Source organism: Passer montanus, unplaced genomic scaffold (assembly GCF_014805655.1).
Source record: "Passer montanus isolate IOZ18808 unplaced genomic scaffold, ASM1480565v1 scaffold281, whole genome shotgun sequence".
In the NCBI taxonomy this organism is placed as follows: Eukaryota; Metazoa; Chordata; class Aves; order Passeriformes; family Passeridae; genus Passer; species Passer montanus.
In genome coordinates, this window is record NW_024367495.1 from 84,629 (window position 1) to 98,830 (window position 14,202).

General features: G+C 66.5%; 3 protein-coding genes across 3 annotated transcripts in view; 1 reads left to right on the top strand and 2 right to left on the bottom strand.

Annotated features, from left to right (window-relative positions):
* The window catches only part of LOC120504129 (selenide, water dikinase 1-like), a 10,173-nt gene extending 5,753 nt beyond the window's left edge, over positions 1 to 4,420 (bottom strand). Inside the window, exons 1-4 of the mRNA XM_039713314.1 lie at positions 4,183 to 4,420; positions 2,672 to 2,775; positions 1,639 to 1,746; positions 721 to 875 (exon numbers count right to left, since the gene is read on the bottom strand). Of these exons, the coding sequence (XP_039569248.1) occupies positions 721 to 875; positions 1,639 to 1,746; positions 2,672 to 2,775; positions 4,183 to 4,402 (587 nt within the window). The 5' untranslated portion in view covers positions 4,403 to 4,420. The remainder of the gene's footprint in view (positions 1 to 720; positions 876 to 1,638; positions 1,747 to 2,671; positions 2,776 to 4,182) is intronic.
* A 396-nt stretch (positions 4,421 to 4,816) lies between these two features.
* Positions 4,817 to 11,933, top strand: SLC35A2 (solute carrier family 35 member A2). Its single transcript, XM_039713315.1, has 6 exons — positions 4,817 to 4,887; positions 5,352 to 5,499; positions 5,845 to 6,004; positions 6,613 to 6,764; positions 9,012 to 9,672; positions 11,632 to 11,933. Exons 1-6 carry the CDS (start codon positions 4,817 to 4,819, stop codon positions 11,721 to 11,723), a joined length of 1,284 nt encoding a protein of 427 aa, XP_039569249.1. The 3' UTR covers positions 11,724 to 11,933.
* A 300-nt stretch (positions 11,934 to 12,233) lies between these two features.
* PORCN (porcupine O-acyltransferase) overlaps positions 12,234 to 14,202 on the bottom strand; it is a 10,784-nt gene continuing 8,815 nt past the window's right edge. Inside the window, exons 7-9 of the mRNA XM_039713316.1 lie at positions 14,054 to 14,117; positions 12,648 to 12,820; positions 12,234 to 12,567 (exon numbers count right to left, since the gene is read on the bottom strand). Of these exons, the coding sequence (XP_039569250.1) occupies positions 12,466 to 12,567; positions 12,648 to 12,820; positions 14,054 to 14,117 (339 nt within the window). The 3' untranslated portion in view covers positions 12,234 to 12,465. The remainder of the gene's footprint in view (positions 12,568 to 12,647; positions 12,821 to 14,053; positions 14,118 to 14,202) is intronic.

Here is a 14,202-nt window from a genome sequence, read left to right on the forward strand (position 1 = left end):
CATGTCCCAAACCCCACCCCATCTCCCAAGGCCTGCCTGTCACTCACATGACAAACCCACTTGATTGACAATGATCCCACCCTGTCCCCAAGCCCCACCCACCACTCATGAGAACCTCACTTGATTGACAGGTGGCCATGGCCACACCCCCCGCCAAGCCCCGCCCACCCCTCCAATCACGGCTTCCACTGGCAGCAGTGACCCTGCCCCAGGACCCGCCCCTGCCACTCAGAAATGATTGACAGATGGCAGCGGCCCCACCCATCATTTGCAGAAATGATTGGCAGGAGGCAGTAGCTCCTCCCACCACACCAATGACTGACAGGAGGCAATGGCCCCTCCCATCACACCAATGATTGACAGACACAGTGGTCCAACCCCCACACCAGTGATTGGCAGGTGGCAGTGGACCCGCCCATCACAGCAGTGATCGACAGGTGGCCCTGCCCATCACACCAGTGATTGGCAGGTGGCAGTGGCCCCGCCCATCACACCCATGATTGGCAGGGGGCAGTGGCCCCGCCCATCACACCAGTGATTGGCAGGTGGCAGTGGACCCGCCCATCACACCCATGATTGGCAGGTGGCAGTGGCCCCGCCCATCACACCAGTGATTGGCAGGTGGCAGTGGCCCCGCCCATCACAGCAGTGATTGACAGGTGGCAGTGACCCTGTCACACCCGTGATTGGCAGGGGCCAGTGGCCCCGCCCAGGACTCACATGATGAACTCGCTGGATTGGCAGACAGCGGTGGCCACGCCCCCCACGATGACCCAGGGGTTGAGCACGGTGTGTCCCCCTGTCACCGACGTCCCCCCGTCCTCGGCCGCGTCCCGGAAGCCCTGGATGATCAGCGGCATCACCTTGTCCCTCTCCTGGGGGGACACCAGCGGCCCTGTCACCTCCTGTGACCCTGCCACCCCTCAGTGTCCCCTGTCACCCCCAATGTCCCTGTCATCTCAGTGTCCCGTCCCTGCTGTGTCACTGTCACCTCCTGTGTCCCTGCCACCCCTCAGTGCCCGGCCCTGTCACCTCCTGTGTCCCTGTCACCCCCTCAGTGTCCCTGTCACCCCCTCAGTGTCCCCTGTCACCCCCCAATGTCCCTGTCCCTGCTGTGTCACTGTCACCTCCTGTGTCCCTGCCACCCCTCAGTGCCCCTGCCACCCCTCAGTGTCCCTGTGACCCACTCCTGTCCCCTCAATACATCTGTCACTCTCATCCCTGCCACCCCCTGTCCCCTGTCCCCAGTGTCACTGCGAGCCCCCTCCCCATGTCCCTGTCCCTGTCACCTCCTTGCTCAGCAGCACCAGGACATTGTCACCCTGTCCTCCCCATGTCCCTGTCACCCCCTCCCTCATGTGCTGGTTGACGCTGTCACACTCAGGGTGTGTCTCTGTGTCCCCCCCATGTCCCCTGTCCCTGTCCCCTCCTCGCCCAGCAGCACCAGGACATTGTCACACTCAGGGTGTGTCCCTGTCCCCCCCGTGTCCCTGTCCCTGTCACCTCCTTGCCCAGCAGCACCAGGACATTGTCACCTTGTCCCCCCCATGTCCCTGTCCCTGCCACCTCCTCGCCCAGCAGCACCAGGACATTGTCACACTCAGGGTGTGTCCCTGTCCCCCCCCGTGTCCCTGTCACCTCCTCGCTCATGCGCTGGCTGACGCTCAGCAGCATCAGGACATTGTCACACTCTGTCACCCCCATGGCGTACAGGTCACTCAGCACGTTGGCACAGGCGATGCGGCCCTGCAACGGGGGAGGGGTTTGGGGGGTCTGCAACAGGACTGGGGGGCCCAAAATGGGATTGGGGGGGCCCAAAATGGGATTGGGGGGGCTCAAAATGGGATTGGGGGGGCCCAAAATGGGATTGGGGGGTCCAGGACAGGACTGGGGGACCCCAATGGTGTTTGGGGGCCCAAAGTGGGATTGGAGGGGTCCAAGGTGGAGTTTGGGGGCCTTGGGATCAAATCCGTGGGGGTCCAAAGGGGATCTGGAGTCCCCACAGGGGATTTGGGGTCCCCAGGGTGGATTTGGAGTGGCCAGGATGGGACTGGGGGGTTCTGAGTGAATTTGGGGTCCCCAGGGGGGATTTGGGGTGCCCAGAGTCAGATTTGGGGGTCCTTGGGGGAATTTGGGGTGCCCAGGGTGGGATGTGGGGTTCCCAGGGTGGATTTTGGGGTGTAGAGGAAGATCTTGGGGTCTGCAGATGGAATTTGGGGGGCCTGAAAGGATTTGGGATACTCAGGGTGAGGTTTGGGGGGTCCAGGGTAGAACTGGGGGACCCCAGTGGGGTCTGGGGAGGGGCCCAGGAAGGTTTGGGGGTCCCAGGAGGGAGGAAGAGACTCAGGGGGCTCAGGGGAGAACTGGGGGGCCCCCTGGAGGGATTTGGGGGTTCCCTGGGGGGGCGAACGGCAATTTGGAGTTTCCCAAGAGTCCTGATGGGATCTGGGGGGGCCCCAGGGCTGATTTTGGGGTGCAAGGGCGTGTTTATGGGGCCCAAGGAGGGGTCCGAGGTGTTTTTTTTTGGGGTGCAAGGGGTATTGAGGGGGTCCCAGAGGGCAGAGGATGGGGCTGGGGTGCAAGACGTATTGATGGGGTCCCAGGGGGGTTTTTGGGGTCCCAGGGGTGGTTTTGGGGTGACTTTGGGGTGCAGGGGCTATTCCTGGGGTACCATCATGTAGGGGTCATCGATGATGGGGTAGAAGAAGTCGGTGGTCTGCACCAGCGAGAGCCCCCCGTGCCGCAGCGGGATCACACACGAGTCCAGCCCGATGCCTGCGGGCACCGGGGGCTCAGGGGGGCACCAGGGGGGCACTGAGCCCATGACGGGTGGCACGAGGGGGGCACCGAACCCACCAGGGGTGGCACAAGGGGGGCACCGAGCCCCAGGCACCGAGGGCTCAGGGGGGCACCAGGGGGGCACCGAGGGCTCAGGGGGGGAACCAGGGGGGGCATCAAGCCCATGACTGGGGCACCAAGCCCCTCATGGGGGGCACCGAGCGCTCAGGGGGGCACGACGGGGGCACTGAGCCCATCATGGGGGGCATGAGAGGGGGCACTGAGCCCTCAGTGGGGGCACCAAGCCCACCAGGAGTGGCACAAGGGGGACATCAAGCCCATGACTGGGGCACCGAGCCCCTCATGGGGGGCACAACGGGGGCACTGAGCCCATGACGGGTGGCATGAGGGGGGCACCGAACCCACCAGGGGTGGCACAAGGGGGGCACCGAGCCCCTCATGGCAGCACAGCCCCCGCCGGGGGTGGGGGACCCAGGCTCAGGCAGAGCCGGATGGGGAGGGGAACGCGGATGCGGGCGGGAGGGGGGAGCCGGATCCGCGGGGGCCCCTCCCTCTCCCTCCCTCCCTTCCTCCCTCCCTCCGTCCCCAAATACCATTCTTTCCCAAATCAGTGGTGGCAGAGGGGTCGTGGCTGGGCGGGGCTTTGGGGCAGGTCCGGAGGGTGTGAGGGGAGGTCCCACCGTGGGACCCCCGGTGTCCCGGCGGGGCGAGTTCCCGTCCCGGGGGGATCGGGGGGCTCAGGGGGACTCAGCCCGGGGGCTCAGGGGGGCTCAGCCCGGTGTCCTCCTGCCCCCCTCAGTGACTCCAGTGTGCCCGCAGTGTCGTGGCGGGTGAAATCCTCATCCTGGGGGGTCTCGGGGGGCTCAGCCCGGTGACCCGCGGTGTCCCTGCAGTGTCGTGGTGGGGGGAGTTCCCTTCCCGGGGGTCTCAGGGGGGCTCAGCCCGGTGACCCCGGTGTCCCACAGTGTCGTGGTGGGGGAAGTTCCCTTCCCGGGGGTCTCAGGGGGGCTCAGCCCGGTGACCCCGGTGTCCCACAGTGTCGTGGCGGGTGAAGTACGCCAGCCTGGGCGTGCTGGTGCTGCAGAACGCGTCGCTGGTGCTCAGCATCCGCTACGTGCGCACGCTGCCCGGGGAGCGCTTCCTGCCCACCACCGCCGTGGTGATGGCCGAGGCCATGAAGGGCAGCGCCTGCCTGCTGCTGCTGCTCATCCAGCACCGACCCGAGCCCTCCTGGCTCCCCCAGACCCCTCAGCGCCCCTCTGAGGGCTCCCCCAAGCCCCTGAGACCCCTCAGCGCCCCCGCCGTGTCCCTGAGCCCGCCCGGAGCCCCCAGGCCCCCGGTCCGAGGCTCCCCGCGGCCCTGCCGGGCTCTCCGCTCTCTCACCCAGCGCCGGGGCCCCGCCGCTCTCCGCTTCCGCCCCTTCCCCTCCGCCTCCTCCTCCCGGGCGCTGCCCCTCCAGTCCCGCCAGGAGCTTGAGCAGCGTCTCCTGCGGGACTTTGCAGCCTCAGCCGCGCAGCTCGCCGTAGGCCGTGAGGCGCCAGGACGGGTCCAGCCCCAGCGCCGCCGGGTCCCAGCGCCGCGACCCGCCCGCCACCGCCGCCATCTTGGAATGCGCCGGCCCGCCGAGCGCCGCTGCCCCTGATTGGCTGCGGCCCTGCCAGCGGCGGGCGCTGATTGGGCGACGCGTGAGGAAGGCGGGCGGGGATTGGTGGGTTTGCGGAGGGGGAGGTGGTGCGAGTGCTGGGCGGAGCCTAAGGGGGGTGTGAGAGGTGAGAAGAGCGGCGATTGGTCTGTGGGTGAGGGAGGCGTGGCTTGTGGGGAGAGAGGCGGAAACCGCGCGAGTCGGCGGCGGGAAGCGCGCGAGGCGAGCGCTGATTGGTCTGGCTGGCTCGGAGGGCGTGGCGCCGCGCGAAAGTGCGCGCGGGGATTGGCTGGACCGAGCGGGGGCGGAGCCGCTCCCCCTCTGTGGGCGGAGCCGCGGCGTGGCCGGAAGCGGAAGTGCTGTGCAGGTGCCACCATGGCGGCCCCGGGGGCGGCGGACGGGGGAGGCTCCGGAGATTCTGCTGCTGCTGCTCATCCAGCACCGGGGTGAGCGGGGACACGGGGGCATGGGGACATGGGGACAGCAGGGACACAGGGACATGGAGCTGTGCCTGCTGCTGCTGCTCATCCAGCACCAGAGTCAGTGGGGACATTGGGGACAGCAGGGACCTTGGGGATAATGGGTATTTTGGGGACACTGGGACATGGGGACAGTGGGGACATGGGGATAGTGGGGACACGGGGACAGGGCCACACCTGGTGCCGTGCCATCCTCCAGCTCTGAGGTGAGCACGGGCTGGGGCGATGGGGACACAAAGGGGACACGAGGCACCAGGAGGGGACTTGGGAGGGGTCACACGGTGAGGACACAGGGGACATTGGGGACTTTGGAGGGGTGAAGGTGACAAGTGGCAGAGCCGTGGGGGAGTCGCGGTGGGGGGTGACAGGGGCGGAGTGGCCGTGGCCAGCCCGGCCACGTCCCTGTCACCGAGCCCTGTCCCCCCAGGCAGTGTCCGGCAGACGGCGGTGACGCTGCACGAGGCCGTGGTGGGACAGTTTGGGGACACGCTGCGCCTGGCTGTCCCCTCCCTCATCTACACCCTGCAGAACAACCTGCAGTACGTGGCCATCTCCAACCTGCCCGCGGCCACCTTCCAGGTGGGACAGGACACAGCTGGCACACGGGGACAGGTGGTGCATAGGGACAGGTGGCACACAGGGACGGGTGGCACACGGGGACGGATGGCACACGGGGACAGCTGGCACACGGGGACGGGTGGTGCATAGGGACAGGTGGCACATGGGGATGGGTGGCACACGGGGACAGGTGGTACACGGGGAGGTGATGAGCTCAGGGACCTTGGGGACCATGGTGCTGTCCCTGTGCCCGTGTCCTTGTGACAGTCATGGTGTCCTTGTTGTCATGTCCCTGTGACAGTCACTATGTCTCTCTTCTCGTGTCCCTGTGACGGTCACAGTGTCCTTGTCCTCATGTCCTGACAGTCACAGTTCCCGTGTTCCTGTCCCCATGTCCCTGTGACGATGTCCAGGGTCCCTGTCCCTGATGTCCCTGCTGGTGACAGTATCTGTGTCCCTGTGCACGTGTCACACCATGGGGACACGGGGCTGTGCCTGCTGCTGCTGCTGCTCATCCAGCACCGGGGTAGGACACGGGGACATGGGGACACTGGGGACATGGGGACATGGGGCTGTGCCTGCTGCTGCTGCTCATCCAGCACCGGGGTAGGACACGGGGACATGGGGACACTGGGGACATGGGGACATGGGGCTGTGCCTGCTGCTGCTGCTCATCCAGCACTGGGGTAGGACATGGGGACATTGGGGACAGCAGGGACACAGGGACATGGAGCTGTGCCTGCTGCTGCTGCTCATCCAGCACCAGAGTCAGTGGGGACATTGGGGACAGCAGGGACCTTGGGGATAATGGGTATTTTGGGGACACTGGGACATGGGGACAGTGGGGACATGGGGATAGTGGGGACACGGGGACAGGGCCACACCTGGTGCCGTGCCATCCTCCAGCTCTGAGGTGAGCACGGGCTGGGGCGATGGGGACACAAAGGGGACACGAGGCACCAGGAGGGGACTTGGGAGGGGTCACACGGTGAGGACACAGGGGACATTGGGGACTTTGGAGGGGTGAAGGTGACAAGTGGCAGAGCCGTGGGGGAGTCGCGGTGGGGGGTGACAGGGGCGGAGTGGCCGTGGCCAGCCCGGGCACGTCCCTGTCACCGAGCCCTGTCCCCCCAGGCAGTGTCCGGCAGACGGCGGTGACGCTGCACGAGGCCGTGGTGGGACAGTTTGGGGACACGCTGCGCCTGGCTGTCCCCTCCCTCATCTACACCCTGCAGAACAACCTGCAGTACGTGGCCATCTCCAACCTGCCCGCGGCCACCTTCCAGGTGGGACAGGGGACGGGTGGCACACGGGGACAGGTGGTGCATAGGGACAGGTGGCACACGGGGATGGGTGGCACATGGGGGGAGGTGGCACATGGGGACAGCTGGCACACGGGGACGGGTGGTGCATAGGGACAGGTGGCACACAGGGACGGGTGGCACACGGGGATGGGTGGCACACGGGGACAGCTGGCCCGTGGGGACAGGTGGCACATGGGGATGGGTGGCACACGGGGACGGGTGGCACATGGGGGGAGGTGGCACATGGGGACAGCTGGCACACGGGGACGGGTGGCACACAGGGACAGGTGGTGCATGGGGACAGGTGGCACACGGGGAGGTGATGAGCTCAGGGACCTTGGGGACCGTGGTGCTGTCCCTGTGCCCGTGTCCTTGTGACAGTCATGGTGTCCTTGTTGTCATGTCCCTGTGACAGTCACTATGTCTCTCTTCTCGTGTCCCTGTGACGGTCACAGTGTCCTTGTCCTCATGTCCTTCTGACAGTCACAGTTCCCGTGTTCCTGTCCCCATGTCCCTGTGACGATGTCCAGGGTCCCTGTCCCTGATGTCCCTGCTGGTGACAGTATCTGTGTCCCTGTGCCCATGTCACACCTGTGTCTGTGTCCTGCAGGTGACCCTGTTCTCATCCCTGTCCTTGTCCCCAGGTGTCCCTATCCCCATGTCACCCTGTCCCTGCTGTCCCACAGGTGACATGCCAGCTGCAGATCCTGTCCCTGTCCCCACAGGTGTCCCTGTCCCCACAGGTGTCCCTGTCCCCATGTGACCAGATCCCTGCTGTCCCTGCAGGTGTCCCTGTCCTCAGGTGTTCTTGTCCCCCATGTGTCACTGTGTCCCCATCCTGCAGGTGACCCTGTCCCTGCTGTCACCAGCTGTCCCTGTCTCCAGGGTGACCCTGTCCCTGTCCCCAGGTGACTGTCCCCAGGTGACCCTGTTCTTGTTCCCAGGTGACTGTCCCTGTCCCTGCTGTCCCCCAGTGACTGTGCTTGTCTCCCAGGTGACTGTCCCCATGTCTCTGTGCCCATGTCCCCATCCCTGTCTGCAGGTGACTGTCCCCATGTTCCTGTTCCTAGCTGACTGTCCCTGTCCCCAGGTGACTGTCCCTGTCCCCACCCCTGTCCCCACAGGTGATGTCCCTGTCCCTGCTGTCCCCCAGTGACTGTGCTTGTCTCCCAGGTGACTGTCCCCATGTCTCTGTGCCCATGTCCCCATCCCTGTCTGCAGGTGACTGTCCCCATGTTCCTGTTCCTAGCTGACTGTCCCTGTCCCCAGGTGACTGTCCCTGTCCCTACCCCTGTCCCCACAAGTGATGTACCAGCTGAAGATGCTGTTCCTCTCCTCATGTCCCTGTCCCCATGTCCCCGTCCCCAGCTGACTGTCCCCATCCCCATCCTCGCAGGTGACGTACCAGCTGAAGATGCTGTTTCTCTCCCTGTGTCCCTGTCCCCAGCTGACTGTCCCCATCCCCATCCTCGCAGGTGACGTACCAGCTGAAGATGCTGTTTCTCTCCCTGTGTCCCTGTCCCCAGCTGACTGTCCCCATCCCTCTCCCCATGTCCCTGTCTCCATGTCCCTGTCCCCAGCTGACTGTCCCTATCCCTGTCCCCATGTCCCTGTCCCGTGTCCCCGTCCCCAGCTGACTGTCCCCATCCCTCTCCCCATGTCCCTGTCTCCATGTCCCTGTCCCCATGTCCATGTCCCCAGCTGACTGTCCCCATCCCCCAGGTGACGTACCAGCTGAAGATGCTATCCCTGTCCCCATGTCTCTGTCCCCATGTCCCTGTCCCCATGTCCCTGTCCCCGTCCCCAGCTGACTGTCCCTGTCCCTGTCCCCATGTCCCTGTCCCCGTCCCCAGCTGACTGTCCCTGTCCCTGTCCCCATGTCCCTGTCCCCGTCCCCAGCTGACTGTCCCTGTCCCTGTCCCCATGTCCCTGTCCCCGTCCCCAGCTGACTGTCCCTGTCCCTGTCCCCATGTCCCTGTCCCCGTCCCCAGCTGACTGTCCCCATCCCTGTTCCCATGTCTCTGTCCCCATGTCCCTGTCCCTAGCTGACTGTCGCCATGTCCCTCTCCCCATGTCCCTGTCCCCGTCCCCAGCTGACTGTCCCCGTCCCCATCCCGCAGGTGACGTACCAGCTGAAGATGTTCCTCTCCCCATGTCCCTGTCCTCATGTCCCTGTCCCCATGTCCCTGTCCCTGTCCCCGTCCCCAGCTGACTGTCCCCCTCCCGCAGGTGACGTACCAGCTGAAGATCCTGACCACGGCGCTGTTCTCGGTGCTGCTGCTGGGCACGGCGCTGTCGCGGCTGCAGTGGCTGTCGCTGGCGCTGCTCTTTGCGGGCGTGGCGCTGGTGCAGGCGGAGCAGGCGCGGGCCGTGCCCCCTCCGGCGGCGCTGGCGCCGTCCGCGGGCCCCGAGGGCCCGGCGCAGAGCTACGCCGTGGGGCTGGCGGCCGTGGCCGCCTCCTGCCTGTCCTCGGGCTTCGCCGGCGTCTACTTCGAGCGGCTGCTGAAGCGCTCGGGCGGCTCCATCTGGCTGCGCAACGTGCAGCTGGGCGCCGTGGGCACGGCCGTGGGGCTGGGCGCCATGCTGGCCGCCGAGGGCCCGGCCGTGGCCGCGCTCGGCTTCTTCTACGGCTACAACGGCGCCGTGTGGGCCGTGGTGGTCAACCAGGCGGCCGGGGGGCTGCTGGTGGCCGTGGTGGTCCGCTACGCCGACAACATCCTCAAGGGCTTCGCCACGGCGCTGTCCATCCTGGCCTCCACGGCCGCCTCGGCGCACCTCTTCGGCTTCCGGCCGCGCGCGCCCTTCCTGGCCGGCACCGCCATGGTGCTGGCCGCCGTGGTGCTCTACGGGCGGCCCCGCGGCCAGGCCGGCCACCGCAGCCAGGACGGCGGCAAGTCAGTGGGGCCCTAGGCAGCCCTGGGGACGGCCGGGGGGCCACCGGGACGGGGAGGGGACGGGGGGCCGTGAGCGGGGCGGGGGCCCGGCTGAGGGGGCGGCAGGTGAGGGTGCCCAGGTGAGGGGTCAGCACTGAGGGTGCCCAAGTGAGGGGTCAGCACTGAGGGGTCAGCAGGTGAGGGTGCCCAGGTGAGGGGTCAGCACTGAGGGGTCAGCAGGTGAGGGTGCCCAGGTGAGGGGTCAGCACTGAGGGGTCAGCAGGTGAGGGTGCCCAGGTGAGGGGTCAGCACTGAGGGTGCCCAGGTGAGGGGTCAGCAGGTGAGGGTGCCCAGGTGAGGGGTCAGCACTGAGGGGTCAGCAGGTGAGGGTGCCCAGGTGAGGGGTCAGCACTGAGGGTGCCCAAGTGAGGGGTCAGCACTGAGGGGTCAGCAGGTGAGGGTGCCCAGGTGAGGGGTCAGCACTGAGGGGTCAGCAGGTGAGGGTGCCCAGGTGAGGGGTCAGCACTGAGGGTGCCCAGGTGAGGGGTCAGCACTGAGGGGTCAGCAGTGAGGGTGCCCAGGTGAGGGTGCCCAGGTGAGGGGTCAGCACTGAGGGGTCAGCAGTGAGGGTGCCCAGGTGAGGGGGCCCAGGTGAGGGGTCAGCACTGAGGGTGCCCAGGTGAGGGGTCAGCACTGAGGGGTCAGCAGGTGAGGGTGCCCAGGTGAGGGGTCAGCACTGAGGGGTCAGCAGTGAGGGGGCCCAGGTGAGGGGGCCCAGGTGAGGGGTCAGCACTGAGGGGTCAGCACTGAGGGTGCCCAGGTGAGGGGTCAGCACTGAGGGGTCAGCAGGTGAGGGTGCCCAGGTGAGGGGTCAGCACTGAGGGTGCCCAGGTGAGGGGTCAGCAGGTGAGCGGTCAGCAGGTGAGGGTGCCCAGGTGAAGGTGCTCAGGTGAGGGGTCAGCACTGAGGGTGCCCAGGTGAGGGGTCAGCACTGAGGGGTCAGCAGGTGAGGGTGCCCAGGTGAGGGGTCAGCACTGAGGGGTCAGCAGTGAGGGGTCCGCAGGTGGCAGGGGCTCATTAGGCTTGTTATGCTCATTAGGGCTCGTTAGGATGGTGGAGGAGCTCGGGGGTCCCCAGGGTCAGCAAGGGGGGACCCCCCCGGTCTTGGCCTTGATTGGGTGGTGGGGGCTCATTAAGGCTCGTTAGGGACCTGCAGGGACTCATTAATTATGGGCAGCTCATTAAGGCGATTTGGGTCTTGGACATTAATGAGGTCAGTGGGGTTAATGAGGTTAATGAAGGAGCTCTGGGTTAACGAGGGCAGAGGTTAACGGGGTCAGCGGGGTTAATGAAGAGTTAATGAGGGGCTCATTGGGACCCTGCCCCCTCTGTGGGGATCCCCTCCCCCCCAGCCCCCCCGCCCGGTGGGGGAGGGGCCGGATGTACAGATTTTGTAGGGGGGAGGGGCCGGGCGCGTTTTTAACGAGCTTTGGGGCTAATAAAGGCGGATTTGGTTAAAGCGCGTGTGGGGGGGCACTAACACACTAACACGGGCTGGGGTCCTATGGGATCCATAGGGGACTGCCCGGGGCTGTGTGGGATCCCTAGGGGCTGCCTGGGGACCCATGGGATCCATAGGGGACACTGCCCAGGCCCCACAGGATCCATAGGGGACACTGCCCAGGCCCCACAGGATCCATGGGAGCCCCCCAGGGCCATACAGGATCCATAGGGGATGCCCAGGGCGGTATGGGATCCATAGGGGACACTGCCCAGATGTCTCAGGAGCCACTCAGGGCCGTACAGGATCCATAGGGTCTCTCCTGCATGCCACAGGAGCCCCCCAGGGCTCGATGGGATCCATAGGGGACTGCCCAGGGGATCCCACGGAGCTCTCCCAGCCCCTACAGACCCCCCTGGAGCCCCCCAGGCCTCACAGGATCCATAGGGTCCCTCAGGGTCTCTCTCTCTTGCAGGTCTCCCAGCAAGGCCAAGGGCACCTGACGGCTCCGAGCGACCCCCCGGGCCCTATAGGATCCATATGGACCCTCCCCCTCGGGCCCTATAGCATCCATATGGACCCTGCCCCCAGTCCCTGTGGGGGCCATATGGACCCTCCCTCTCCTGGGGGCTATAGGGACCCTCCCCCCCAGTCCCTATAGGGGCCATATGGACCCCCCCAGTCCCTATAGGGGATACAGGGGCACTCCTGGTTCCCATAGGAGCACTATGTCCGCTCTCCCCCACCCCCGCTCCGGGGGCTATAGGTCCCCCCCCAGTCCCTATATTGGCCCTATGGACCCCCCCAGTCCCCGTAGGGGATACAGGGGCACTCCTGGTTCCCATAGGAGCACTATGGCCGCTCTCCCCCACCCCCGCTCCGGGGGCTATAGGTCCCCCCCCAGTCCCTATAGTGGCCATAGGGCCCCCCGCGCGTTTTTGAGGTGAATTAAGAGGATTTTGGTCAAAGCTTTGATTCCGAGCCATCGCCAGGGGGCGCCAAACCCCCCCAACCCGTCCGCGCATGCGCCGCCCTTCGCGTTCCCATTGGCCACCCGGGAATGATTGACAGGAACCATCGAGGCGAGGCTTTATTGGTCCCACGGCGGCCGCGCGGCGCCACTTCCGCCCGAGAAAGCGCGGGAAAGCCCCGGAGCGGAAGTCGGGACCATCGAGAGGCGCTGCCGGCGGCGCGGAGCGGCCCCCGCGGGGCGGCCGCAGCGGCCGCGCTCTCTGTGGCGCCCGGTCCTCCCAGGCGCGCCCAGTGGCTCCCAGTGCTCCCAGTTTGCCCCCAGTGGCCTCGCAGAGCCTCAGCGCAACAGCCGGGCCAGCACCCAGCAGCCCAGCGTCACCCAGTGGCTGGCCCAGTTCAGCTCGGACCACTTGCGCACGGTGTAGGCCATGCCGTAGCCCTGAGGGGCGAGATGGCGTCAGGGCGCGCCCAATGGCGACCCCAAACCTCGAGGGGCTCCGGGGGGCTCGGGGGTCCCACCTGCTCCTCCACGGCATCCTCAGCCTCCACATCGAACAGGGCGCCCAGGTAGGACAGGTGGAAGAGGGCCAGGGCGCCCAGGGCCGCGTTCAGAGCCCGCACCCACAGCGTCTGCGGGACCCCGGAAACCTCAGGGACCCCAAAACCCTCAGGGACTCCCAAAACCCCTGATCACACCCACAGCGTCTGCGGGACCCCAGAAACCTCAGGGACCTCAAAACCCTCAGGGACCCCCAAAACCCTCAGGGACCCCCAAAACCTTCCAGGGACCCCCAAAACCCTCAGGGACCCCCAAAACCTTCCAGGGACCCCCAAAACCCTCAGGGACCCCCAAATCCCCTGTTCACCCCCCACAACCACAGCGTCTGTGGGACCCCGGAAACCTCAGGGACCCCCCCAAAGCCGCCAAATCCCCCCGAGTGCCTGCAGGAACCCCGAACCCTCTGGCTGTGCCCCCAGCCCTCCCCTCAGAGCCCCCCAACCCCTGTGCCCTCCCCTGGGGCCCCCCGGGCCCCCCCCTCCCCCCCCCCCCCCCCCCCCCCCCCCCCCCCCCCCCCCACTGCAGGCTCCGCCCACATAGCCCTGCCCATCACTGCAGGCTCCACCCACATAGCCCTGCCCATCACCGCAGACTCCGCCCACACTCACATAGCCCTGCCATCACTGCAGGCTCCACCCACATAGCCCTGCCCATCACCGCAGGCCCCGCCCACATCCACATAGCCCTGCCCATCACTGCAGGCCCCGCCCACATAGCCCTGCCATCACCGCAGGCTCCGCCCACATAGCCCTGCCCATCACTGCAGGCTCCACCCACATCCACATAGCCCTGCCCATCACTGCAGGCTCCGCCCACATAGCCCTGCCCATCACCACAGGCTCCACCCACCCATTACAGCCCCTCCCATCACTGCAGGCTCCACCCACATCCACATAGCCCTGCCCATCACTGCAGGCTCCGCCCACATAGCCCTGCCATCACTGCAGGCTCCACCCACATCCTCTCACAGCCCTGCCCATCACTGCAGGTCATAGCCCCGCCCATCACTGCAGGCCACACCCATCATAGCCCCGCCCATCACTGCAGGCTCCACCCACACCCTCATAGCCCTGCCAATCACTGCAGGCTCCACCCACACCTACACTGCCCCACCCATCACAGTAGGCTCCACCCACTCCTAATAGCCTTGCTCATTATGGCAGGCTCCACCCACACCCACATAGCCCCGCCCATCACTGCAGGCTCCACCCACACCCTCGTAGCCCCACCCAGCACCACCAGGCTCTGCCCACAGCAGTGAAGCCCCACCCACACCTTTAGGCCACACCCACCTTTAAACCCCCGCTAGTTAAGCCCCTCCCATTTGCCCCGCCCCAGCCCCGCCCCTTAAAGGGCCGGCGCTGACCGTGCTCGGCGTAGGTGATGAGGCCCAGGGAGAGCAGCACCGCGGCCAGGTGGAAGCTGAGGCCCTGGGGACAGGGGACATCGCGGTCTGGGGGGGCTCTGGGGGGTCTGGGGGCTTTTTGGGGGGTCTGAGGGGCTTTTTGGGGGGTC

What these genes read in the sequence shown, in the direction of transcription:
- SLC35A2 (XM_039713315.1), top strand. Translation starts at nt 4,817, where the DNA reads ATGGCGGCCCCGGGGGCGGCGGACGGGGGAGGCTCCGGAGATTCTGCT. An exon ending in TGCCCGCGGCCACCTTCCAG is followed by an intron (nt 6,765 to 9,011) that starts GTGGGACAGGGG and finishes CCCCTCCCGCAG; the next exon opens with GTGACGTACCAGCTGAAGAT. An exon ending in CCACCGCAGCCAGGACGGCG is followed by an intron (nt 9,673 to 11,631) that starts GCAAGTCAGTGG and finishes TCTCTCTTGCAG; the next exon opens with GTCTCCCAGCAAGGCCAAGG.